At 34.1% G+C, this 22,980-nt stretch overlaps 1 protein-coding gene across 6 annotated transcripts in view; it reads right to left on the bottom strand.

Annotated features, from left to right (window-relative positions):
• Ankrd28 (ankyrin repeat domain 28) overlaps window positions 1-22,980 on the bottom strand; it is a 198,753-nt gene that overhangs the window by 107,650 nt on the left and 68,123 nt on the right. For 2 of the 6 annotated variants that reach the window (XM_047531882.1, XM_047531883.1), the window contains exons 1-2: window positions 14,214-15,676; window positions 12,869-12,952 (exon numbers count right to left, since the gene is read on the bottom strand). In XM_047531882.1, coding sequence (XP_047387838.1) covers window positions 12,869-12,952; window positions 14,214-14,330 — 201 coding nt within the window. In that variant the 5' untranslated portion in view covers window positions 14,331-15,676. Of the gene's footprint in view, window positions 1-12,868; window positions 12,953-14,213; window positions 15,691-22,980 lie in introns of those variants that run through there. The other 4 variants (XM_047531881.1, XM_047531880.1, XM_047531884.1 and 1 more) reach the window with 3 other exon arrangements.

The following is a 22,980-nucleotide window of genomic DNA, read 5'->3' as shown; positions in this document are numbered from 1 at the left end:
AATGTGAAGAGAGAGCCTACAGAGTGGGAGAAAATCTTTGCCACTCATACTTCAGATAGAGCACTAATTCCCAGAATATATAAAGAACTCAAAAGAAATTACACCAAGAATACAAATAACCCAATCAACAAATGGGCTAAGGAAATGAACAGATACTTCACAGAAGATCTACAAGCAATCAACAGATATATGAAAAAATGTTCACCATCTCTAGTAGTAAGAGAAATGCAAATCAAAACTACCCTAAGATTCCATCTCACCCCAATTAGAATGGCAATTATCAAGAACACAAGCAACAATAGGTGCTGGCGAGGATGTGGGGAAAAAGGTACACTCACACAATGCTGGTGGGGCTGCAAATCAGTGCTGTCACTCTGGAAAGCAGTACGGAGATTCCTTAGAAAACTAGGAATGGAACCACCATTTGACCCAGCGATCCCACTCCTTGGCCTATACTCAAAGGACTTAAAATCAGCATACTAGAGAGTTGCAGTCACATCAATGTTCATAGTTGCTCAATTCACAATAGCCAGATTGTGGAACCAACCTAGATGCCCTTCAATTGATGAATGGATAAAGAAATTGTGGCATACACACACACACACACACACAATGGAATATTACTCAGCCATAAAGAATGATAAAATTATAGCATTTGCAGGCAAATGGATGAAATTGGAGAATATCGTGCTAAGTGAGATAAGTCAATCTCAAAAAACCAAAGGATGAATGATCTCGCTGATAAGCGGATGATGACAAATAGTGGGGAGTGGGAGGGGGACAAGAATGGAGGAAGGAGGGACTGTATAGAAGGAAAAGAGGGGTGGGAGGGGTGGGGGGAAGGAAAAAATAACAAAGAATCAAACACTATTACCCTATGTAAATGTATGATTACATAAATGGTATGCCTTTACTTCAGGTACAGAGAAACTACATGTACCCCATTTTTTATTTACAATTAAAAAGAAATTAAAAAAAAAAAAAAACAAAACAAAACACCCAGAAACAATGGCCTCTGGTGGTTGAATTTAGTATTATGATGAAAAAAACTAAAGAGTGAGGCAAAGTGACTTAGTGATTTTGGTTCCTTGAAAGTTTCTCTAGAAGGTCTTAAACAAAAACTGTTAGTGTTAAAAAATATTTAAAGGGGCAGCAGCTGTAAGAAAGCAAAGGTGACTGCCCTCAAACTACTAATAACTATTCACAGAGAATACTGCCTTTGTAAATATCCCAGAACTCAATAGTGAGGCTGAGACACCTTATTGGATGAGAGAACTGAGAAAAGTCACATTAGAAAGGTAAGAGGCGGCATGGTGGCACACACCTTTAATCCCAGCAGCTCAGGAGGTTAAGACAGGAGGATCACAAGTTCAAAGTCAACCTCAGCAACTCAGTGAGGCCCTAAGCAACTTAGCAAGACCCTGTCTCAAAATAAACATAAAAAAGAACTGGGAATGTGGCTCAATGGTTGAGCAACCCTGGGTCAATCCCCAGTACAGGAAGAAAAAAAAGAAAAAAAAAGAAAAAAAAAAAAAAAAAGAAGTAAAAGGAGCATTTTCATTTTACCTGCACCATGCCTCTCCCAAGATGGCAATGAGCTACATAGGAGATTCTCTTGGGCCCATGGTTTTTCTATAGCTGAAAAAGAGTGCTGGAGGTAGACAATCACCTTCTCCTCTCCAGCATCTCAGGATTCTTGTCAGGAGGTCCACTTCCGTCTCACACCCTGGGGAATCTTGGGAATATGAGCAGGGCCAGATCCTTGGGGGTCAGTTACAAAGAAATAAGTGAACTGGTGAGTTCACAGTAATCAGTGTGAGGACCTTTGGGGTAGAGCTCTGCATTCTGGTCAAAGGAGGTGTATCAGTAGAGATTAGCTAACAGTATCTATCACTCTGAGTCAAAATAAACCTTTTCTGCTTATTAGCTGATTTATGTCAGGTATTTGTTACAATTATGGAAAGCTGGTTAACAAAACTGAAACACTATTCAGCCACTTAAGAAAAGAAAACCTGTTATTTGTAACAATATGGATGATCCTGGAGAACACTATGTTCAGTGAGATAATCAAGCACAGAAGGATAAGTCTTTGAATAGCAGGATCTAAAAAAGTTGAATTCATGTAGGTAGACAAGTGAGGAAAAGGATAGACAATGAGTTATTGGTTAAAGAATACAAAGTTTCAATTAAAAACTTTGAGCTCTATTGCACAGCAAGGTGACTACAGTCAATACTAATTCAGTTTCTAGCTATATTTCAAAATAGCTATGAGTGTAAATTTCAAAGTTTTCACCACAAAAAATGAGACTTCAGGTGATGGGTTTTATCGGTCTATCAATCAATCAAGTTAATCTGCTTGATTTAAGCATGTCACAATGTAATGTTTACCAAAAGATCATAATAAACCCCACAAATGTATACAATTATGATTTGCCAATTACAACTAGTATTAAAAAATTTTTAACGAATAAGAGGAAGCAGAGATGACACCATCTATAAACTGGGTAATTTTAATTATTAAATATACTTGTTTGGTAAACTAATGTGTAGAATTTCTATGTGAAAAATAATGCTGGGGGCTGCACTGTAGCTCAGTGGTAAGAGTGCTTGCCTAGCATGTGTGAGGCACTGGGTTTGATTCTCAGCACCGCATGCAAAAAAATAAATAAAGGTTCATCAACAACTAATAAAAATATTTAAAAAAGAGAAAAATACTGCTGGACGATAAGAGAAAATTCCCATTTCACAAAATGTAAGGTCTAGTTTGAAAACATCCACTGGAATGTCAGTTGCTTCAATAAATAAAATTTTTCTTAATGGCCCAAAATATTTTTTGTTTCTTTTTGTTTTGCTTTTAAAATTCCCTGCATTGAAGAGCTACTGCGAAGAGAACAAAAGGGCTAGAATTCTCAGTTACAGAGAGAAGACACTGGTACAAGGAGAGAATTCCAAAGGTTGGCAGAATATCTTCCACTGGTATTTGGTTGAGCATTGCATGTGTGCAAGAATACTTCCTGAGGCTAGTGAAAGAACCATCCAAAATCATTACAGTAGTGATTTTCAATCTTCCTTCTTTTATTGTCATTCCCTTTGATTTTTCCCTAACCCTGCCTATGAAATTAAAATGTCCCTGTATTTCTATTTTGTACACTTAGGCCCTTTAGAGGGTCACAAACTATTGGAACATATAAGATTTTTCAAACATATTCACACATCCCTACAAAGAATATATTTTTGCTCAGCTGGGAATGATATAATCTCCAATGGGAATGCAAGGATTACAGGGAACTAAGTGCCCTGTTCCAACTAGGTGGGTACTCAGGAAAATTTATTTCAATAACAGAGAATAACTGGGCTATTTTCAAATTAAGTAAGACTTGCATTAGGATAAAAATTATAGAATATGGATAAATCTGACAAAAATCATGTATAAATGAAACTATAAAATATAAAAATGACCTAATTAAGTGGACAGACATAATTTTTTCATAGGTCAGCAAAAAATATTATTGGTACAACCCTGTAATCCCAGCAATTTGGGAGGCTGAGGAAAGAGGATAGCACATTCAAACCCAGCCTGAGATAGTTAGTGCAATCCTGACTCAAAATAAAAAATAAAAAGGGCTGGGGATATATGCAGCGCAGTGGTAAAGCCTTTGAGGAGACAAAAAACAAAACACACACACACACACACACACAACAAAAACAATATTAAGATGCTACTTCTTGCCAAACTCATCTATAGATTCAACACAATCCCAATGTTCCTTCCTTTCCCTCTCTTCCTCCTTCTCTCCTGTCTTCTTTTGAAGAAATTGACAAGTTAATTCTAAAACACATATGAAAATTTACAGGACCTAGAATAGACAAAAAGAATTTTGGAGAAAAAAATTGTTGACTTCAAGACTTATTATAAAGCTATAGCACCACAAGTGTGGCGCTGGCATCAAGATACACAAATATATCCATGGAATACAATAGTCCAGAAATGAATCCAAACATATGGATGTTAGAAATTTAACAAAGATGCAAAGATAATTCAATAAAGAAAATAGTCTTTTCAATAAATGATTTTTATTGAATGCAATGACATATAGCATGTATCATATAGAAATATGAAGTCAAAATAGGTTGTAGATTTAACTGTGGAGCTTAAAACTATAAAACTTCGAGAAGACAGAATAAAACTATGTGACACTGGGACAGAGATTTTTGAATACAACACCAAAATCAACATCTATAAGGGATAAATTGATAAATTGAACATCATCAATATAAAAACTTCAGCTCTTCAAAATTAACTCTCAAGACAATGAAAACACAGCCACAGATTGTGGATATGCATCCAGAACATATAAAGAATGCAGAAAACTAAAGAGTAAAAAAATGATCCAATGGGGAGAAGGAAAAAAAAACTGGTAAAAACACTTGAAGAGATTTCACCAAAGATAAATTGATCACAATATCATGTAAAGATGTTCAACATTACTCATTATAAAAATACAAATTAATAAAATATGTAAGAATTTAAAAGACTATGCCAACCATTAGTGATGAGATGAAAAAATTAATTCTCAATCCTGCTCATCAGAATGTGAAATGGTACAAGCAGTTTGGAAAACAGCTGGGCAATTTCTTAAAAATTAAACATGTGCTTACCATATGGTTCAAGTATTCCACCACTATATATTTACCTGAGACAAAATAAAGCATATGTTCATATGAATACTTGTGTGTGTGTGTGTCTGTGTGTATATGTTCATAGTTGCTTTATTTGTAATAGGTGAAAAGGAGAAGGGAAATGGTTTAAAAAATTGTGTGTATTATAATGGAATGTTACTCATCAACAGAAAGGAATTAACTATTAATACATGCCACAGCATGGGTGGATCTCAAAACAATTATGCTGAAGTTAAAAAGCAAAAGAAGTATTGAAGCAATTATAACTGAAATTTCACCAAATGAATATCAAAATGGAAAATCACATATCCAGGAAAATATCAAGCATGCCTGTAATTCCAGAGCCTCAGGAAGCTGAAGGCAGGAGGATCATGAGTTCAAGCCAGCCTTGGCAATTTAGCAAGACCCTGTCTCAAAATAAAAATAAAAAGGGCAGAAGATGTCATTCAGTGGTAGTACCCTAATACAACAAAAACAACTTTAGAGAGAAAGAAAATGATCCAGTCAAAAACTTAGATCTACATGAGGAGGTATGAATCTATAAACTCATATAACTGAAATGAATGACAGCCACGTTACAAAGAAGGACAACAGCAACAAATAACAAAGCTGGCAAAATCCATATTAATACATCTGTATTAATAATCACTATGAGTGCCAATGGTCTAAAAAACACCAATTAAAAGACAAAGACTGTCAGACTGGATCAAAAACCAATATACAACTATATGTTGTTGATTAAAACAATTCCTTTTAAACAGACACAGACAGAACTCTTAAAAAGTAAATGGATGGAGTGAATTCTGGCAAGATGGTAGAGTACAAAGCACCAAGAATCTCTCCCCAGCTAGAAAACACATTGGTAGAATTTCTATGATGGAACTATTCTGGGCTTTATAGTCTACAGAAGACTTTCAATGTTCACTGTGAAGGATTAGATGGGTAATTTGTGATTTATTTTGGTTATGGTTAACTTCAATCCTTGTGCAGTAGTAACTACCCATTCCCCACCTCATGACAGGTAGCTCTGTAGGTGTTCTTGGAAGAGCTTGTACAGTTTCCTAGAGTTTCTCTGGGCAAAAATGAGCCTATCTTCCAAACATGTAGGATCTGTGCTCTGATTGCCAATTCTGATCACAGAGAAGACAAAGCATTAGCAACTATGGTTGCACCTGGCCTCATTGAAACTAGGCCCCTCTACATACTCCAGTGACTTAAAGGATTTAAAGGATCAGTACCCTTTTCTCCCTCCCTTCCTTTTTCTCCAAACCCTTTGCAGGAAACTAATAAAGGCACACATTCAAAACCCAAATATACTCATATTCAGGGAAAGATGCAAGCTCAGAAAAAGACCTATGAAGACCTTAAGTTTATACCTGATCCTGAGTTCAATGACAGCCTACATCCAGAAAAAGAAAAAGGAAAGGGAAAAGGTGAGGGGAGGGGCAAAATAGCAAACCCTGGAGAAAGGGGACAATCTGACTTTCGGAATTAACACGCAATTAGATTCAAATGTTCAATTCACAGCAGGAATCACAAGTCATACCAAAAAACAGGATGGTACGGTACATTCAGAGGAAAGAGCAACAAAAAATATGCCAAACCAGAAACTATTCCTGAAAAGATCTGATGGCATATTCACTAGACAAAGACTTTAAAACACTGTCTTAAAGGTGATCAATTACATTCACCAATTCATGTATATATGGATGCTAAAATTACTTTAAAACACAGAATGTAGAGAACATGTAGTCTCTCTGGGAAGTTGAAAATGTTCAATGATTCAAACATTCTAAAAATTTTGCTTGTCCACTGAAGCAGAATTTTTGTCCACTTGATGAAAAGATCCCTTTTATTTCCAATAAGATTAGTAATAATCCAAATGACCTCTAAGAGGAGACTAGTTAAATAAACTGATATAAGTACACAATGAACTATTATGCAGCTATAAGAAGGAAGCTCTCTAAAGATTAATATGCACTGATTCTAAAAATATGTTAGAGATAAAAAAAAAAGAAAATATAGAACACATATTATATGCTAACTGAAAATAAATATATGACTGGATTATAAAAAGTTGCCAACAGTTTCTAACTGCTGGTTCCAGTGGAAAACACCTTAGTTTCACAACCACCACAAAAGTGATTTAGCCACACTGATAGACGTCATACACTCATAATTGGATCTTAAGGGAAAACTGAACACTAGTGGAAAAAAATTAAAACATCTGAAACTGGACTCCAAAGGCACTAGTTAGAGTTAAGGGAAAGCATCATTTCTAGGCATGTGGGGACTACCTGGAATTCTCCCCTAGGTAGAAGCAGAGTTGGGTTCTTAATCTATACTCCCTACCTGTACTTCATATTCCATACAAATAGCTGGAAGCTGAGTGGATACACCTGAAATAGTACTGGAGCACTGTGGGCTCCAATTTCAATTACTGTAAGGAGCTAGCTATAGGATACCACTATACATATACGTTTTCAGGAGAGAGTGCACATAACCTCAAGCAATGAGTGATGAGGCTTTTTAAAGCTCAGAAACATCAACAGCTTAGTGTACTGACAGGCATGTGGCCTCCAGGAAAGATTTACTGAAAGTTAGAACACTCAATGCTAATTTTCAGAAACAACCAGAACACTGATAGGATGGGGTAGGTTGTATTCAGGGAACTTGTGGAAACTTAGGGTTTACTACTTTATGTTAACTACCAATTATGTTATTATAATAATAATGAAAACTAATGATATGCTAGACACACACACACGCCATGAATTTTGCTGACAAGAAAATCGACTCATTTCAAGGATCACACAAAACACTTTTGAGAACTTACTGAACAGTAATAATTTAGAAGGCAACTTGGGCAAAACCAGTCTTAAAACATTTGGAATAAGCAAAATACACAAGGAGCATTTTCAAAAACATCAAGTTAAAGTTGAGGTAGGAGGATGGCAAATTCAAAGCCAGCCCTAGCAACTTAGCGAGACTGTGAGTAACTTGGTGAGACCCTGTCTCAAAATTCAAAATTGAAAGGACTGGGGATGTGGCTCAGTGGTAAAGCACCCCTGGGTTCAATCCCTGGTACTAATAAAAATTTAAAAATAAAGTAAGCTATTATATTTGGGGTTTTGTTTGTTTTACAGTACTGCTAGGCAAGGGCACACAGTGCATGCTAGGCAAGGGTCCACAACTGAGGTACACACCTAGCCCAATCAAGCTATATAATATCTCCTGTCTTGTTAGGACAGGGGATGTGGCTCAGTGGTAGAGTCCTTGCCTAGCATGTGCAAGGCCATGGGTTCAAAAGCAGAACCTCAAAATAAACAAACAAACTAACTTAAAAGGAATATATACTCTCTTGGATACAGAGTTCTGTATATTCTATGTATATGCTCTAGCTTATGGCTCTGTTAAAATTTTGCAACTTGTTTTTCCTTTGGTATTATCATTAGTTTCTGAAAGGCACATATTAAAAAATTACTGCCTCATACTTAAATCAGTTCTTTTTTGAGTTTAAAAAGTATCACTCATAATCTAGACCTTCCTGTTTAAACAGTGGAAATAGTTTTGGCTGGATTATAATTGCCCCTAGTGTAATATTAACTTGAATGAAACTTTTATTCATCCAAAAAGTGAGGAACTAAAGGGCTTGTGCATTCATTTGTATGCAATGCTAGAATTTAATTGTACTTGGTATTATGAAAAATAGGATATTTATGTCACTGTCTAAAAGGCAGGCATCCATAGGGCATATATATTAACTTCTTTGAGGGAAAAATACCTATTTTTGAATCATTCTTATTTCATGGTACTAGCTGGCAAAAATAAAATATTTCTCCCTCAATAATATACTTGATTTCCCATTAGTCAACTCAGACAAAGTTTTAAATTCTTGTTCTATACCTCTTGTTCCTCAAGTTTTTAAAACTCTTTTTAGTTTTGTCATCTACTGATGAAAAGGAAATGTCACTCTACTACTTTACAATATTGTTGCATGAGTTAAAAAGTCTCATGCATATACCTGTCAGAAGTAAGCTATAATCAAACCAATTCTATCATTCTGGACAGAGAAGACCAATTCTACTTACAGAAAATAATTTTCTCCAAAGAGTCAAACCTTTCTCCCAAAATGTGGTATCATTAATATTTTGGATTAGATTATTTGGGTTCTACAACATGGCATTAAATTCTAGTAAATCCTAAGGAAAGGCATTATTATTCTGGCCACATAAAGCAAGAAAAACAAATGAAAGCATCTCAATAAATGCAGGTAATCATTCAAAGTTATTCATAATTTTTAGAGTATCCTAAATTTGGGGTGGAGAAAAATCTTAAAGATCATTATATAACCCCATAAATCACAACAACAACAACAAAAGGGTCCTGAAGAAATTTAAATAGATGTGCTCTAAGTTGTACAGCTAATATGTAAGAAGATTCAAATTATAGTCCAATTATGTTCTCTACACTATAAATGCAACTGTGACTTAAACTTTGATTGTATTTCCCCATTTTGGTTTACCATGTTTTTTTTCATATCCAGGTAACACTTAATTTTCAACTATTTTAGGCAACCAATAATTCCCCTTTGATAAGTTACCAATCCAAATAGCTACTTTCTCAACTATATTTCCTTTCTTCCTTACTATGAAAATCCCATTTTACTCCAGATATGACAATATATTCAATGAAGATGAATTCCTATTCTAGTCCTAGGGGAAGAACCAAGCAATGAACCATAAATGATCTAAGCAAAAATAAGTAATTCCTTCCTACTCTTCTGATACAATGGGTAGCATTTTGTGGTGATTGTAGAAAAGAGGTTTTTCCCTTGGTTTAAAAAAAAAAAAAAAAAAAAAAAAAAAAATCCAGGTGGTGTACACCTATAATCTCTGACTCAGAAGTCCAAGGCAGGAGGATTACTTCAAAGGACAGTCTCAGCAACTTAGCAAGACCCTGTCTCAAAATAAAAAATAAAACAAAAATTGCTGGGGATATAGCTCAGTGATGACATGCCTCTGGCTTCAATCCCCAGTACTCCATCCTCTGCAAAAAAGAAAGACAGAAAAAGAAATGTATAAGAGAATCCCCTTCGGGTGTGTGTTCTGAGTACCTGATGTAGCAATCATCTCTTGTCATGAAGAAAAAACCCAAGAGTCTAGCAAAGAAGCTCTCCCAGAGCTCTGACACTGCTGTCTTCACCAACCAGCTGACCACTCTGCTCTGGATTAAATTATTATACAAGTAATAAACCTCCATTTGGTCAGGCAGTCAAAAGTCTCCTAATATGAGTCCCCAAGTCCACAAGGTTCTAGTAGGCCTTAATGGAGTCTTTTGGGGCCTTTTAAATCCACCATTGCTCTTCTTTATAATATTCCCTTCTTCCAATTTTAACACATTTTGATAATGATGAATAAAATTATATTTCCATTGATGCTAGACTGATAAAAATCAAAAGCCAATACCATTCAATGTTTCTCTAATGGTATTTGAGAAAGGGGCAAGGGTGATTACTACCTCCACTTCACAGGCATAGTTACTATTCTCATTATTGTTTAGACATTCTGTTCTTGGGTGCAGGCTCACTTAACAAACATCTGGTTTGCTTGTTTGTTCTGGAAGACAGCAGCCACATGGAGTGACTAGGGAACACTTGATACTGATCCTGGGAAGTTGTTTTATAACAGCTTTATTGACATTATATAATATATATGTTATTACATTAACAGTTTAAAATATGTGATTCAACAGTGTTTAGTATATTTAGAGTGTGTGACCAACACCATAATCCAATTTTTGAATATTTTCATCACTCTAATTAAAGAAACTCCTTTCTCGCCACTTTCTCTCCTAACCCTAGGTAGCCATTCTTCTACACTCTGCCAGTCTAGATTTGCCCACAAAGACCACTTAGGTGAACATGACCTGGTTACCTTGGGGGCCCCTTCTGTTCAACAGTGTCCTGAAGTGTGAGATTAAGTCCAAATGAACCCACTAAGTGTTGTCATCTGTTGTATTAGATTAAATAACTTATGTCTTCTAGAGTTTCTAACTTTTTAACTGTTCAAAAATTTTTTAAAATATGGTATTACATACTCATTGAAGGTGTGAAATGGTTGTAGACTATATTGCAAACTGTTTGGTAGACCATTCCTTCTTAGGGTGATTCTGAGTGAATTACTTGACTTTGCTAAGACTCAATTTTTTATATCTATAAAATGGGCATGATAATACTAGAGCTTATTTAGAGTGTTTTTATAAGAATTAAATGAAAAATGTATATAAAAGGCCAAAAAAAAAGTCTCCTAATATAAAACTCTTATAATTTCTAGTGAAAACATCTTACCTATCTTCCTACTATAGAAGAACTTCCATACAAAATAAAACATTTAAAATTAGAGTTTTCTTAAAAATCAATTAGGAATATTAAGGTGCTGTTTAATGATCCACAAAATTCAAAACTTCAGCATTTTACTAAAAAAAAAAAAAAAAAAATCTAAAATTGAACAATGACTATTTAACAGTAGAGAAATCTGAACTTATATCCATCCTAAAAACTTAAAAAGAAAAAACAAAAAAAAAAACCCAAACCAAGAAAACTTCAAACAATGCAAGAGAAAGCTGTGTTTCAAAAAGTTGGATGTTATTTTCAAATATATAATCCATGTTATCACTGAAGACAACAGTCACCTTCAAGAAGGGCCAATGATGAATAAACTAGTGTTCAAAATAATAAGGAATATTTTAAAATTTAACATACTTTCATTAGAGCAGAAAACAATGTAAGCTATAATGAACTTCATAAGAATGGAGAAATTAGCCACAGTAAGTGAGATTATGGCTTAAACTTTCTCATCAAAGTAAGATTTGTTAGTACTATTAAAGTAAACAACAGAACCCCAAAGAGTTAAACAGAATAGAAAGCTTGTTTTCATAAATTTACACTCCTATACCTATTTCCAGTCTTAAGAAAAGTAGACTTGCCAGATTAGGTAAAGCGAAAAGGCACTCTATTTAAAAGAAATACATCCTGAATTGGGTGCATGATCCTACAGATAAATATAAACTTGGAGGCAATTCTCTTAGGGTTTAAGAAAAAAATATAATGATAGCATTCTAGTCAATACTCAATATCAGACATAGCCATTTTAGCCAATGATTTCAATCTATTCAGATAATTCAAGTTTTTAAAATAAGATAAAAAATTTTTATATCTACTTTAAATGGTCATAATACTGGATAAATAGAAAGATGAGTTCAAGATGAGCTTGCAGGGTATGCTTTCTTAGAACTACAATTATTTCTAGATCATCTATTTTGATGTTGCTACAGCAACTTTATGAATCATCAGCACTCACCCCTTGATAACTCAGAGATAATTTGTTTCCAGTAAAAATATACACATTAATGAATCTGATCATATAGTAAATTACACACTATTTGCTACCAAGAAATATATAGAAGAATTATTCTTATATCCACTCCTTCTAAATTGTCCTGCCTGTCAGTCTTGAATATTAAATATATTGTACCTTTAACTTGGAAACCTTTGAAAATGACGTATTTACTAAAAAAAATAATCAGACAAAAAGTACTGAGGAATCTTTGTAAAATGCTCATCATGATTATTAACAGAAAGCAGAGCTGATCTCATAATCAAGTCAAATATGTTACAAACTTATTAGAAACATCTGTTATTCAAGTTGACCAAAAAGAACCCTCAACTGAAATGCATACGGTAAAGGGATAGGTTTCTGAAACTTACTTTTAAATGGGGGTTCAACAAAAGAAATGTACATACACATACACATAAACACATACTTGTACATATAAAATCTTTGCAAATATAAGTTAAAATTAAATGTTGCAAATGTTATTAATGCTGAACTGAAGTGAAGGGTACATAGGTGTTGAGTGTACTTTTCAACATTCCTATGTTTCAAATTAAAAGTAAAAATTTCGAAGTAAAAAGTTGGGAGAACAAAGGACTCTCACTGGTATCCAGTACTCTTTACTTTTATTGCCCTGAATATAAGTCCAGTGCTCCCCTTTTTGCTGCAAGACCCTCTGTCCTCACTTAAAACCACTGTTAACAAAATTAAGTTATATATTTTAAACAAAAATCACAATTCTAGGAGAGTCTTAAAAAGTAGGTTTAAAGGCTAGTATCAAGGAATTGTTTTACCTGAAAGTTAACATCTTCTTTCTTAAATATTAGTGCTCGAACTTCATCAGGATCTCCATTAAAAATAGCTTGCACCAGTGATGGCTAAAATACGAGAATAATAAAAAACATTAGTCCTACCTCATGAATAATTCTCTTTCCATTCCATAAACAACTTCTTTCTTTCTTTTTTGATGTAGTTCTGGGAACTGAACCCATTGAGTTACATCCTCAGTCCTTTTTTAAAATTTGAGACAGGGTCTTGCTATATTTGAGGCCAGGTGGGCCTCAAACTTGAGATCCTCCTGCCTCAGACTTCTGAACAGCTAGAATTACAGGAATGCACCACCATGCTGAGACATATAACTTCTAAACCTAAAATTTTTCTTCCCTGTAGCAATAATTGGCAGAAGTTTCATAAAGTCAAATCATATCAAAGTACAGGATTCATCCTTGGGAGGTGGGGGGGCTTAAATTTAAAAATGTATTTATCAATTTGGTTTGACTAAAATTAAGTAGTATAATAAACACAGTCAGGTTTATTTCTTATTAAGTGAATGTTTTTTGTTCATGTATGATAAAAAGAAAGACTTCCAAATAAAAGTATGATATCTCAACATCTACTTGTGGATTAAGACTTGTCAAATAAGCAATATCCAGCCCACACTGAGGCCCATGAAAGCATGTCCCCTTGAAATGTCTGTTTGGGGCATGAAAATAACATGCATGGAGTTCATATCACAAGACATAAATCCCAAGAAAGTAAACTCAGCAGCTAATAAAAATAACTCTACTCAAAGGACCAAAAAATACTGTAAACCTAAATAACGTGAAAAGACAAACACATGCAGGTCTAAATATAATTTCTTAATAAACAACACAGACGCTCTAAAGTATCATATTATACTACCAAATAAGGAGCCAGTTTGACAACAGCATTAAAAATAAGATTTAGGATAAAGTCTTTTTTCATATAAAGCCTTACATGTAAATACATAAAAATTCTTTATAGAAAAGGTTGTGCACTGGTGTTGCTAGTAGTAGTTAACCTTTCTTAAAATATGCGGTTCCCGATTCTTGTCACATCACTTCTAAAAACCACAAAATGAAAACAGAAACGTGGTTGCCAAAACTATTTCTCTATTTTTCAAAAAAGTCTTTTTAAGAGATTAAGAGATAGTAAAGTCTGAAATGTTACCTAAACTTTTAAAAAAAAAATCAGAAATGTGTTTATTTTATACAGAAATAATATTGCATCATATTGACACAATGAAACTAGTGGAAACTAGCTCAAGTTTATTCTTAGAAATAAAAGTTATAATACTAGCTTAGCATAATATAGGAAATATAAACTCTCATATCTTACCAATACATTTCCCGAAGGTGGAGAATGTAGGGATTTATTTTCCTGTGGCAATTTAGAAATGAATTCAGGAGACTCATCTTCTACCTCCTCCAAAACAACAATACACACTCGACTCATTCGCTCTTTAATTTTAAAACATTAAATTCCAAGTTTTGTGATAAAAGCCACAGTTGGAAGAGCACAAGTAGTTTTTCCTCCTCTTCTGAACAACACTTACAAACATTCTCTGAACAGCGCAGCTGGTTTTATAAAGTTACTAAGTACCATCACAGAAACTGAAATTTAAAATTATAATATATAACTTGAAACTAATTAAAAAATAAAATTCTATTTTCTGTTAGTTACTATAATACTTAAAAAAAACTTTCAATCAACATGTCAATCATTAAAACTGAGTCCAGTACACACTCATTTTAATGTATTTCCACCTACTAAAATGGTAATATTGCTCTCTGAAATTTACTTATACAAAACAATCATTGTTTTTGGTGACCAAACACCACACAATAAAGAATGAAATAAGAAACTACTTCTATGACAGAGATGATCACATCTATACCCACTCTTGCCTGCAAGGTCATATAATAACCAGCAAGTTGGCTTGCTTTCAACTGAAAATAAAAAATAAAATCTCACTATTCTGTTTCCACTTCTAATTTGTCTTCATTTCTTCAGTTTCACTAATTCAATGAAGATCTTATCCAGGAAATTTAAAAAATGAAGATCTAGAGCTCAGCACAAATCCTGAAAACGAAGCTTGAAGGTTAACAATTGTTTCTGTGTTTGGAAAAGGGGGAAAAATACTCTGCATTAATAGCAAAGCTGCAGTACATTTACATGTGATGAGTCAGACCACAAGAGACAATAGGACTCTTGGTACTAGAATACAGCTTGATTAATCCAGATTTCCCATATAATAGAAGAAACACAGATAGCTTTATTCCCATCGATAGAATAAGCAAGGCAGAGCTTTCATTCTTTCTCTATCAGGCAGTTGTCCGTAGCTGCTCCAGCAAAAGGGCACAGGAACGAGGCAGAAATGGTGATAGTGGAGAATCCTAATAGAACAAGCAGGCTGTTTGAAGGAAATAGAAGACATTTGAGCTCAAATTACTGCTTCAGGGTTTTCATTTTAAAACAAGAGAGAGAAAGAAAAAAAAAAACATTTATCATTCCTGTGTTTTCTTTGATCTCCACATGAATACAGCTTCCGTTTAACAGTCTTCATTCAGAGGAAAAAAATAGCAGACTGTGCATCTTCTTTGAGCCAACTACTTTATTCAGTCATCTGCCTCCGTGCCAATAGTTTTCTTCCACAGTGAAAACCACCACAGTTATCCTTTTCAGTTGATTTCAGATGCTTTCCTATTCCTCAAATGATCTTGCAAAATTCCAATGACATCCCCAAATGAGTAGGTCTGTAAAAAATATCTACAGAACCTCAGGATTGGCCTCTCAGAAGCGTTCCAACTGAGCAACAGTCTGAAAAGCAAAGACTGCGGACCCGCAGGATGAAATGCCTAGTAATGCTCACATGTTACACTTACCAGAGAGCTGAGCTACTGCTCAGGATGTAACTTCCTCTAGCAGAAGAAAAAAATAGTGCCTTTGGACAGCCTTCACAATTAGAAGGTTCATGCCAGTTCTGTGACTAATCCGGATCAAACTGAAAAAATTCTATAACTGAAAAATGAGTGTGCTTTTAACATTTTCCACTAAAAGCCACAAGGAAATCTGGTGTACTGCCTCTGCTGACTAACACTGGTTTCAGCAAGTAAACAATTTCAAACAGCTTAACTGCTTTCATATGCTACAATATAGCAAATGTTTAACCCTATAATGGTGGCTGCAGTAAGAATGTCGCAGTGAACTCATAAAAAAGATTTAGAGAAGGAAAAATATTTTATGAGGATATAAAACCCAAGAACCTAAGTTAATGTGTTATTTTTGCCAAGATCTCTCCCCCGACCCAAGATATATTCTATTTTTTTTTTTTTTAGGATTAAAGACGTTTAAAGAAACGATATTTTTCCACCAATTTCTAATTTGACGAATTTAATTAACTGATTCATCTTTTTAAAGGAAAAAAAATTTTCACATAAGTTCAAATTCAGTGAAGAAATTAAATAATCCTACCTTCCTATCTGGAACTACCATAAAGCCTTAAAAGTCTTTTAAACAGCTATAAAACAAATATCTAAAATTCTTGGTCCTGAATTATCAACATGTTAAAAGGGCACAGGGCAATGTAAAGAAAAAGAATCTCCTTCCCCCATAAAAATAATGTTCTCAAAGCTACAAACAGGTGTTCAAACTGTTTGGAGAGGGGGTAGGGCTATAGTTCAGTGACAGAAGTCCTGCCTACCTTGTGTAAAGCCCTAGGTTAGATACCTAGCACTGCAAAAATCAAAACAAAACCAAAAAACCCCAGCCATTTTGTAGTTGGCTCCCTCTTGCCCTCCATTTCTCTGTTTACCAGATGATGGGAATAGTACGTAACAGAAAAATAACACAAAAATACCTTGGTTCCCCTTCAACCTGTATTTTTTCTTCTATCAATCGATATTTCTATTAATAAAGTTAACAGTTCTATGTGTCAGGGGCTGTACTTTCTCATTTGATACAATAATCCTGTTATGCTCCTATTTAATAGAAGAAAACACAGACTCAAAGTTTCTTACCCAAAGCTATTCAAACTACTAAAATTGTGCCTTATCCCAAACATATCCACACCCAATACCCAGATTTTTACAACCTAAAATACAAGTCTATAAAAGTAATCTTGAAAGACAGGTAATCTATAATGGTTGTGAAAACTTTAGGTAACAAAGGAAGGAATGTTATCTACTGCAAAAATATTCCCCAACAAGTTATTTTTAAATGAGTTACTTCAGAGTTAATCTGATCATGTATTTAAGTTAGTCTACTTTTCAAACCATGGAAAAAAAGGAAAAATAAAACCAACATAATATAGGTAGTATAAAAATGCCAAAATTTGAAAACAAAAACCATTGAAAGATATAGAGTATCAGTGTATAAAATAACCTATAACATTCTTATGGGTTTGATAGTTATTTTACCTTTTTTTGTTGTTGCTTTGAAATGAGTTCTAGTTATGCCCAAGCTGGCCTAGAACTCCTAGACTGGAGTAATCCTCCAGCCTCAGTCTCCCAAGTAACTGGGACAACAGGTGTGTGACACCATGCTTGGCTCTAAGCTATTTTAAAATATGTAAAATGGAGCTAGGTTTGGTGGTACATACCTGCAATCCCAGCAACTTGGGAGCTGAGGCTGAGGATGGGCAGTTTTTATCAATTTAATGAGACCCTCAGTAATTTAGCAAGATCCTTTCTCAAAACAGACAAAAATAGCTACATCCACAATTTTTTGTTTTGTTTTGTTTTGTTTTGTTTTTTCTTTTAAGCTGGGGATATAGCTCAGTGGAAAAGCACTCTTGGATTCAATCCCCAGTACTAAAAATAAATAAGTAAATAAAATACTTTTAAGTCAAATTACAGTTATACAAATATTTAACATATACAAATTATCTATCTCTACATGGCTGGATCAAACATATCATCTTAACAATTGAAATATCTGAAAACAAACTATTACAATAACATTACCCTATATTCCACTTTCAGGGCTTTTTATCCCCCAAATGGAATCTCTTTTTATACAGGTAACTTTTAACTTGTTCCAAAGTATCTAGAGCCTAAGTCACCTACTTGGGCTTAAGCAAGTACATACTGTTCCTTGTTCTAGATCAACTTCAGTATTTATATTCTGCCAATCATAAAGCAAGTTCCTTTAAGGCAGGGTCTTTGTTATATATGTATTGCTTGTTCCCTTCTACTTTCTTCCACTCGTAAATAATTTCACTGAAATGCATTCTACTATGTTATAAGACTCTGAAGTGGCAGTTTTATTAAAAGCAATGTGTTTTAGATACACATCTATTTTTAACAAAGATATAGGAAGCATTAAGGTGCAAAGTCATGAGTTTCATTCTTCTAATAAGTGAAATAAAACTCAGAGCTGACAGGCTTAAAAAAATAAAAACAATAAGGGGTGATGGCTACAGTTAAGGAGGGCTAAGGAATCAGCCTATCTGAAGTTAAAATTATGATTCCATCATTTACTAGCTGTTGTATCCTAAGGCAAGTTACTTAAAATCCCTGAGCCCAAATTTCTTCATACTTGAATAATAGAAGAATAATTTCCAGAGATTTTTATGAAGAAAAATACTGTAATAGCATGGTATTTGAGAATGTAAGCTTTGTAATCAAATTGCCTAGAATTCAAATCCACTTTTCATTAACTAACCTGACCCTGCAAACCTAAGCAAGTTATTTAACCTCTTATATTCACTTCAACACCTAAGTGATATTAACAATATGTCACTGTCATACTGTTGAATATAACAGCTATGAAATTCAAACCGTATAACCTTATTATTATGGATATTTGGGACAGTTGAATTTCCCTGTGAAGCCAGTGAATAGATAAAAGGATACAGTCCTGAATCCCCCAACCTTAGTACCAGTGAGGTAAGTCAGACTACCACCTGGAGATTTGTTCAGATGTAACGCCTCCATTTTCCAGAACCCTCTTGAGGGACACTTAAAAGTTTAAGACTCCAGACAAGTACTTACTAAGTATTAATGAGGAGAGCAATAAACCTAGGCAAAAAGGATTACAGGTTTTTCATTCTTCCACATTCACAGTACTTTACAGTTTAGGGGAAGAGAAAGGATAGAAAATACTGGCCCATGATATACAACCAAAGATTAATGAAATAAACTAAACAATATAGTACTTTGGTAATTTTTATTATTTAAATTAGCAGCTTATGGCATTGTTTCATATCATCATAACTTCTATTGAATAAGACAGGCCCCTACCCTCAGGTAACTTATATCTTAAAAGAAAGACAGGTGAATACATATTTAAGAAATTAGAAATGGGAGAGGTATTTCTGAGGGGAAATTACTGACAAAGATTGTTCAAACTCTTCAGTCCAACAATTTTTGTACTCTCAATGAGAGAAACTGCAAGGAAATGTGATCCCCCCTCTCCCATTTAGGTCAAATTAGATTAGGCTCTTTGAGGGGGGAGGGTTCTTTCTAAGTTGCCCTGGCTGGTCTCCAACTCCTGGGGTTAAGTAAAACTCCTCCTGCCTCAATCTCCCAAATAGCTGGAACTACTGCTATAGACCACTGTGCCCAGTCAGATTAAGTTCTTAAGGAACAAGTTCAATCCTAACAACTTCATAATCCTTCCATTCTTTATGTAAAATGTATCCTATCAGGAGTTTATTCCCACTATTCATAGAATTATATAATGGTAAAGCCTGTTTACACTGTACTTTTGCTGATAAAAACTTGAGGCTCTGAAAGATTATTTTTAGAATTCCTTTGATTTTTTCTTCTATGTCAAGATTCAAACTAAATTTCTACTTACCCTTACACATCTGTAACCTCTAAACTATCATGGAATAAAATAAAGGTTGAATATCCCTTAATCAGAAGTGTTTAAGATTTCAGAGGTCTTTGAATTTTGTAGTATTTGCATAGATTTTACCAAAAGTAAACTTCATCAAAATCCAAATTTTAAAATGCTCCATAATCCAAAACTTCTTGAGAGTGTCATACCAATGTCAAGAGCCAACATTAGTCTCTAAGTATAGTTAGCTCTCCATATTTGTAAGTCCCCCACCTACAGATTCAACCAACTATAAATTAAAAATGGGGGGGTAACTGTCTGTACTGAACATGTAGAGACATTTTCCCCTTGTCACTATTCCCTAAACAATACAGTCCAACAACTACTTACGTAGCATTTATATTGAATTAGGTATCATAAGCAATCTAGAGATGTTAAAGTACACTTGGAGGATGTGCATATGTTACTCACAAATACTACACCATTTTATACAAGAGACCTGAGCAACCTTGAATTCTGTCATCCATGGGGGATCCCGTAACCAATCTCCAGGGACAAATGAAATCATAAAGTCTGTGGCAAAAAATGGTTAAGAAAGTGGGCTGAAACCTTGTTTCAGAAAACATCTTTCACAGATCAAGAATTCTAAACAATCTTGTAATCCACTTAAAGTCCTCAAAATAGATAATATTTAACCCTGTATTTTATATATTTATGACCCAGACCATTTTTTTAAATGTTTATCCAGCTGTACTTCCAAAATGGCTAACAACTAATGTCATTTGAAGATCTTAAATGATTATATCTCACCAGTATGTTATAATGGTAATAAGTAGCAAACTGTTAGCCCTTCCAATAGTACTACTATATATTGCATATCATTAACATATATTAATGTGTGTTTTTTGACAAAATCTAGATTTTGCATCCATTTTTTCTGGGTCTTCCATTGAACTACAAGGCCCAGCTTTTAAGTAGATATAGAGCCTCCCAGAATAAAGGCTACCTTTCTCAGTCTCCCTTGTAGACCTGGTTCAATTGTATTCAAAATCCATTACACAAAAACAATCTGAAAATCTTTTAGCAAGAATATCTTATTTTTTAAATATTCACCAAAAATACTGTAGCACTGATTCTACAAATATTTAATGTTCATGGTTCTACTATATATATATCACACCAAAGAATTATAAAATATGTATCATCTTCACCTTCAAAGGCCTTATGCCAACTTCAACAGTGTACTGTATCAAACAAGAGAGAAACTAACCAATGTGTCTTTCAGTATCTTTTGAAATGTCAAAAGATACTGAAAGACAATTCATACTGAAGGCCTAAATTATTAAGTACACACTGTATATGCCACAAATTCTACCATCATAGGAAAGAGAACAGCATATGAACTTAATTTTAATTTTATAAAGATACCTTCTAACCGTCCATTCTCTAAAAAAAAGTGAATATTTTTCTAAAGCTATCCATAAACTTCACTGTTATTTTTTACTCCTTTAATTTACTGGAAAGGTGCTTTCTTAGAAGGGCCATTTAATATCAAAACTCAGTTCTAATTACCATATTTTTGAAAAAAAAATGGTGGAAATTTTAAAACTATGATTTATAAAGCATAGATGTTTAGCTACCCAAAGTTTACCACATGGTCTAAAAGAAATACAGGGCTGGGGTTGTGGTTCAGTGGTAGAGTGCTTGCCTAGCATTCGTGAGGGCACTGGGTTTGATCCCCAGCATGGCATTAAAAAACTAAGTAAACAAGATAAAGGTATTAGGCTGGGGATACAGTTCAGTTGGTAGAGTACTTGCCTGACATGCACAAGGTCCTGGGTTCAATCCCCAGCACCACAAAAAATTTAATAAATAAATAAATAAATAAAGGTATGGTGTCCATCTATGACTTAAAAAAGAAAGCAAGAAAGAAATACAATGACAGTCACATGTATAATTTGAATTTTCTAGTAACCACATTTTTAAAAACTGGTAAAATTAATCTTAGCAATACTTGATATAACTCAACTTGTTCAAAATATTAAACTTATCAATATAAAAGTTATCAGATACTTTGTTTTTACAAATCAATAAAATCAGGTATTTTGCATTTTTTTACAAAGTCTTCTAAGTTTGTCACTTTACACTTATGGCATATCTCAGCACAAATATTTAATTTTCACATGCATAACTGATGATCTGTATTCAGATTTCATAAATTTATAGTTGAGGAGGTGGACACATGCCCAAGTTGTTCAAACATATGTAAATTTTTCAAAGACTAAGTCAAGTATCATTTTTAGTTTCAATTAATTAAAATTAAGAATTTGATTCCTCAATTACAATAGATACTGAATATCATAGGTATAACACTGTTTTTTATTATTTTTTTTTATGGAAAGATGTAAGAAAGAAGAGGAATGACAGATAAAGGAAGAACACGAAGATGCAGAAGAGGGACATGCTTTCCATTGAGGAGAAAAGTGAGATCAACAGGAAACATCTGGAGATACAACTTTTGGCTGGTCAAAACATGTAGTTTTACTATTTCATATTCTTAGAGTATACTGCTTTCTTACATTTGACATTTTTCTTGTTATATCAGTGACTTTTATGAAATGATTTCCTTTAGTCTGTTTTAAAATGAATTACTCATCAGTGACTTTTCCCACCTTTAAAATTCCCACAGTCCCCAGAGAACCCCAGTTATTAGAGTATTGTGATTTATTCATAATGGTGGGGAAAATTAAAACTACTGGAAGAAAATGCCAAGGTTTACAAATATAGTATACTATTGGTTGTCTAATTACCAGTCATTGACCCCTTCCTTCTTACAGACAACCCCAAGTCTGTTGGGATGTCCATCTCTATATCATATGATTTGGGGAAATCTTGAATAATGTAAGCTGATCACAGTAATCCTATTCGACTCAACAGTGACTCATCTGAGAAGGAACATGTGATCTGAGCCAGATTGGCTCTATGCAAGTCAGGGAAAGTCAGTTTGTGGAGCTTCTAGGAAATTCCTCCTTGTACCTCAAAAGGTAAACATAGAAAGAAATTTCCCCTTGTCCTGGACAACAGTATGTGTTTGATGGTGCCACTTAGTATGGCAAGTTTCTTGGACTGTGAAGAGTTATCCTAAGGTCTGTGTTGGGTCTTTCATAGAGAAAAGCTGAAAAAGGCCTAGCTCCTGTGTGACAGCACTGAGTAAATGAATCAGTTACTATAAAGTCACCTTATTTCAAATCTTGATGTTTGTGGTAAGTCCTTTTACTGTTTAAGCCAGTTGAGTGCTAACTGCTATTTTATAAAATATTTT

The sequence above is a fragment of the Sciurus carolinensis genome, chromosome 17, assembly GCF_902686445.1.
Source record: "Sciurus carolinensis chromosome 17, mSciCar1.2, whole genome shotgun sequence".
Classification (NCBI taxonomy): domain Eukaryota; kingdom Metazoa; phylum Chordata; class Mammalia; order Rodentia; family Sciuridae; genus Sciurus; species Sciurus carolinensis.
Note: the sequence above shows the minus strand (reverse complement) of the source record. Positions and strands in the feature narration are given on the sequence as shown.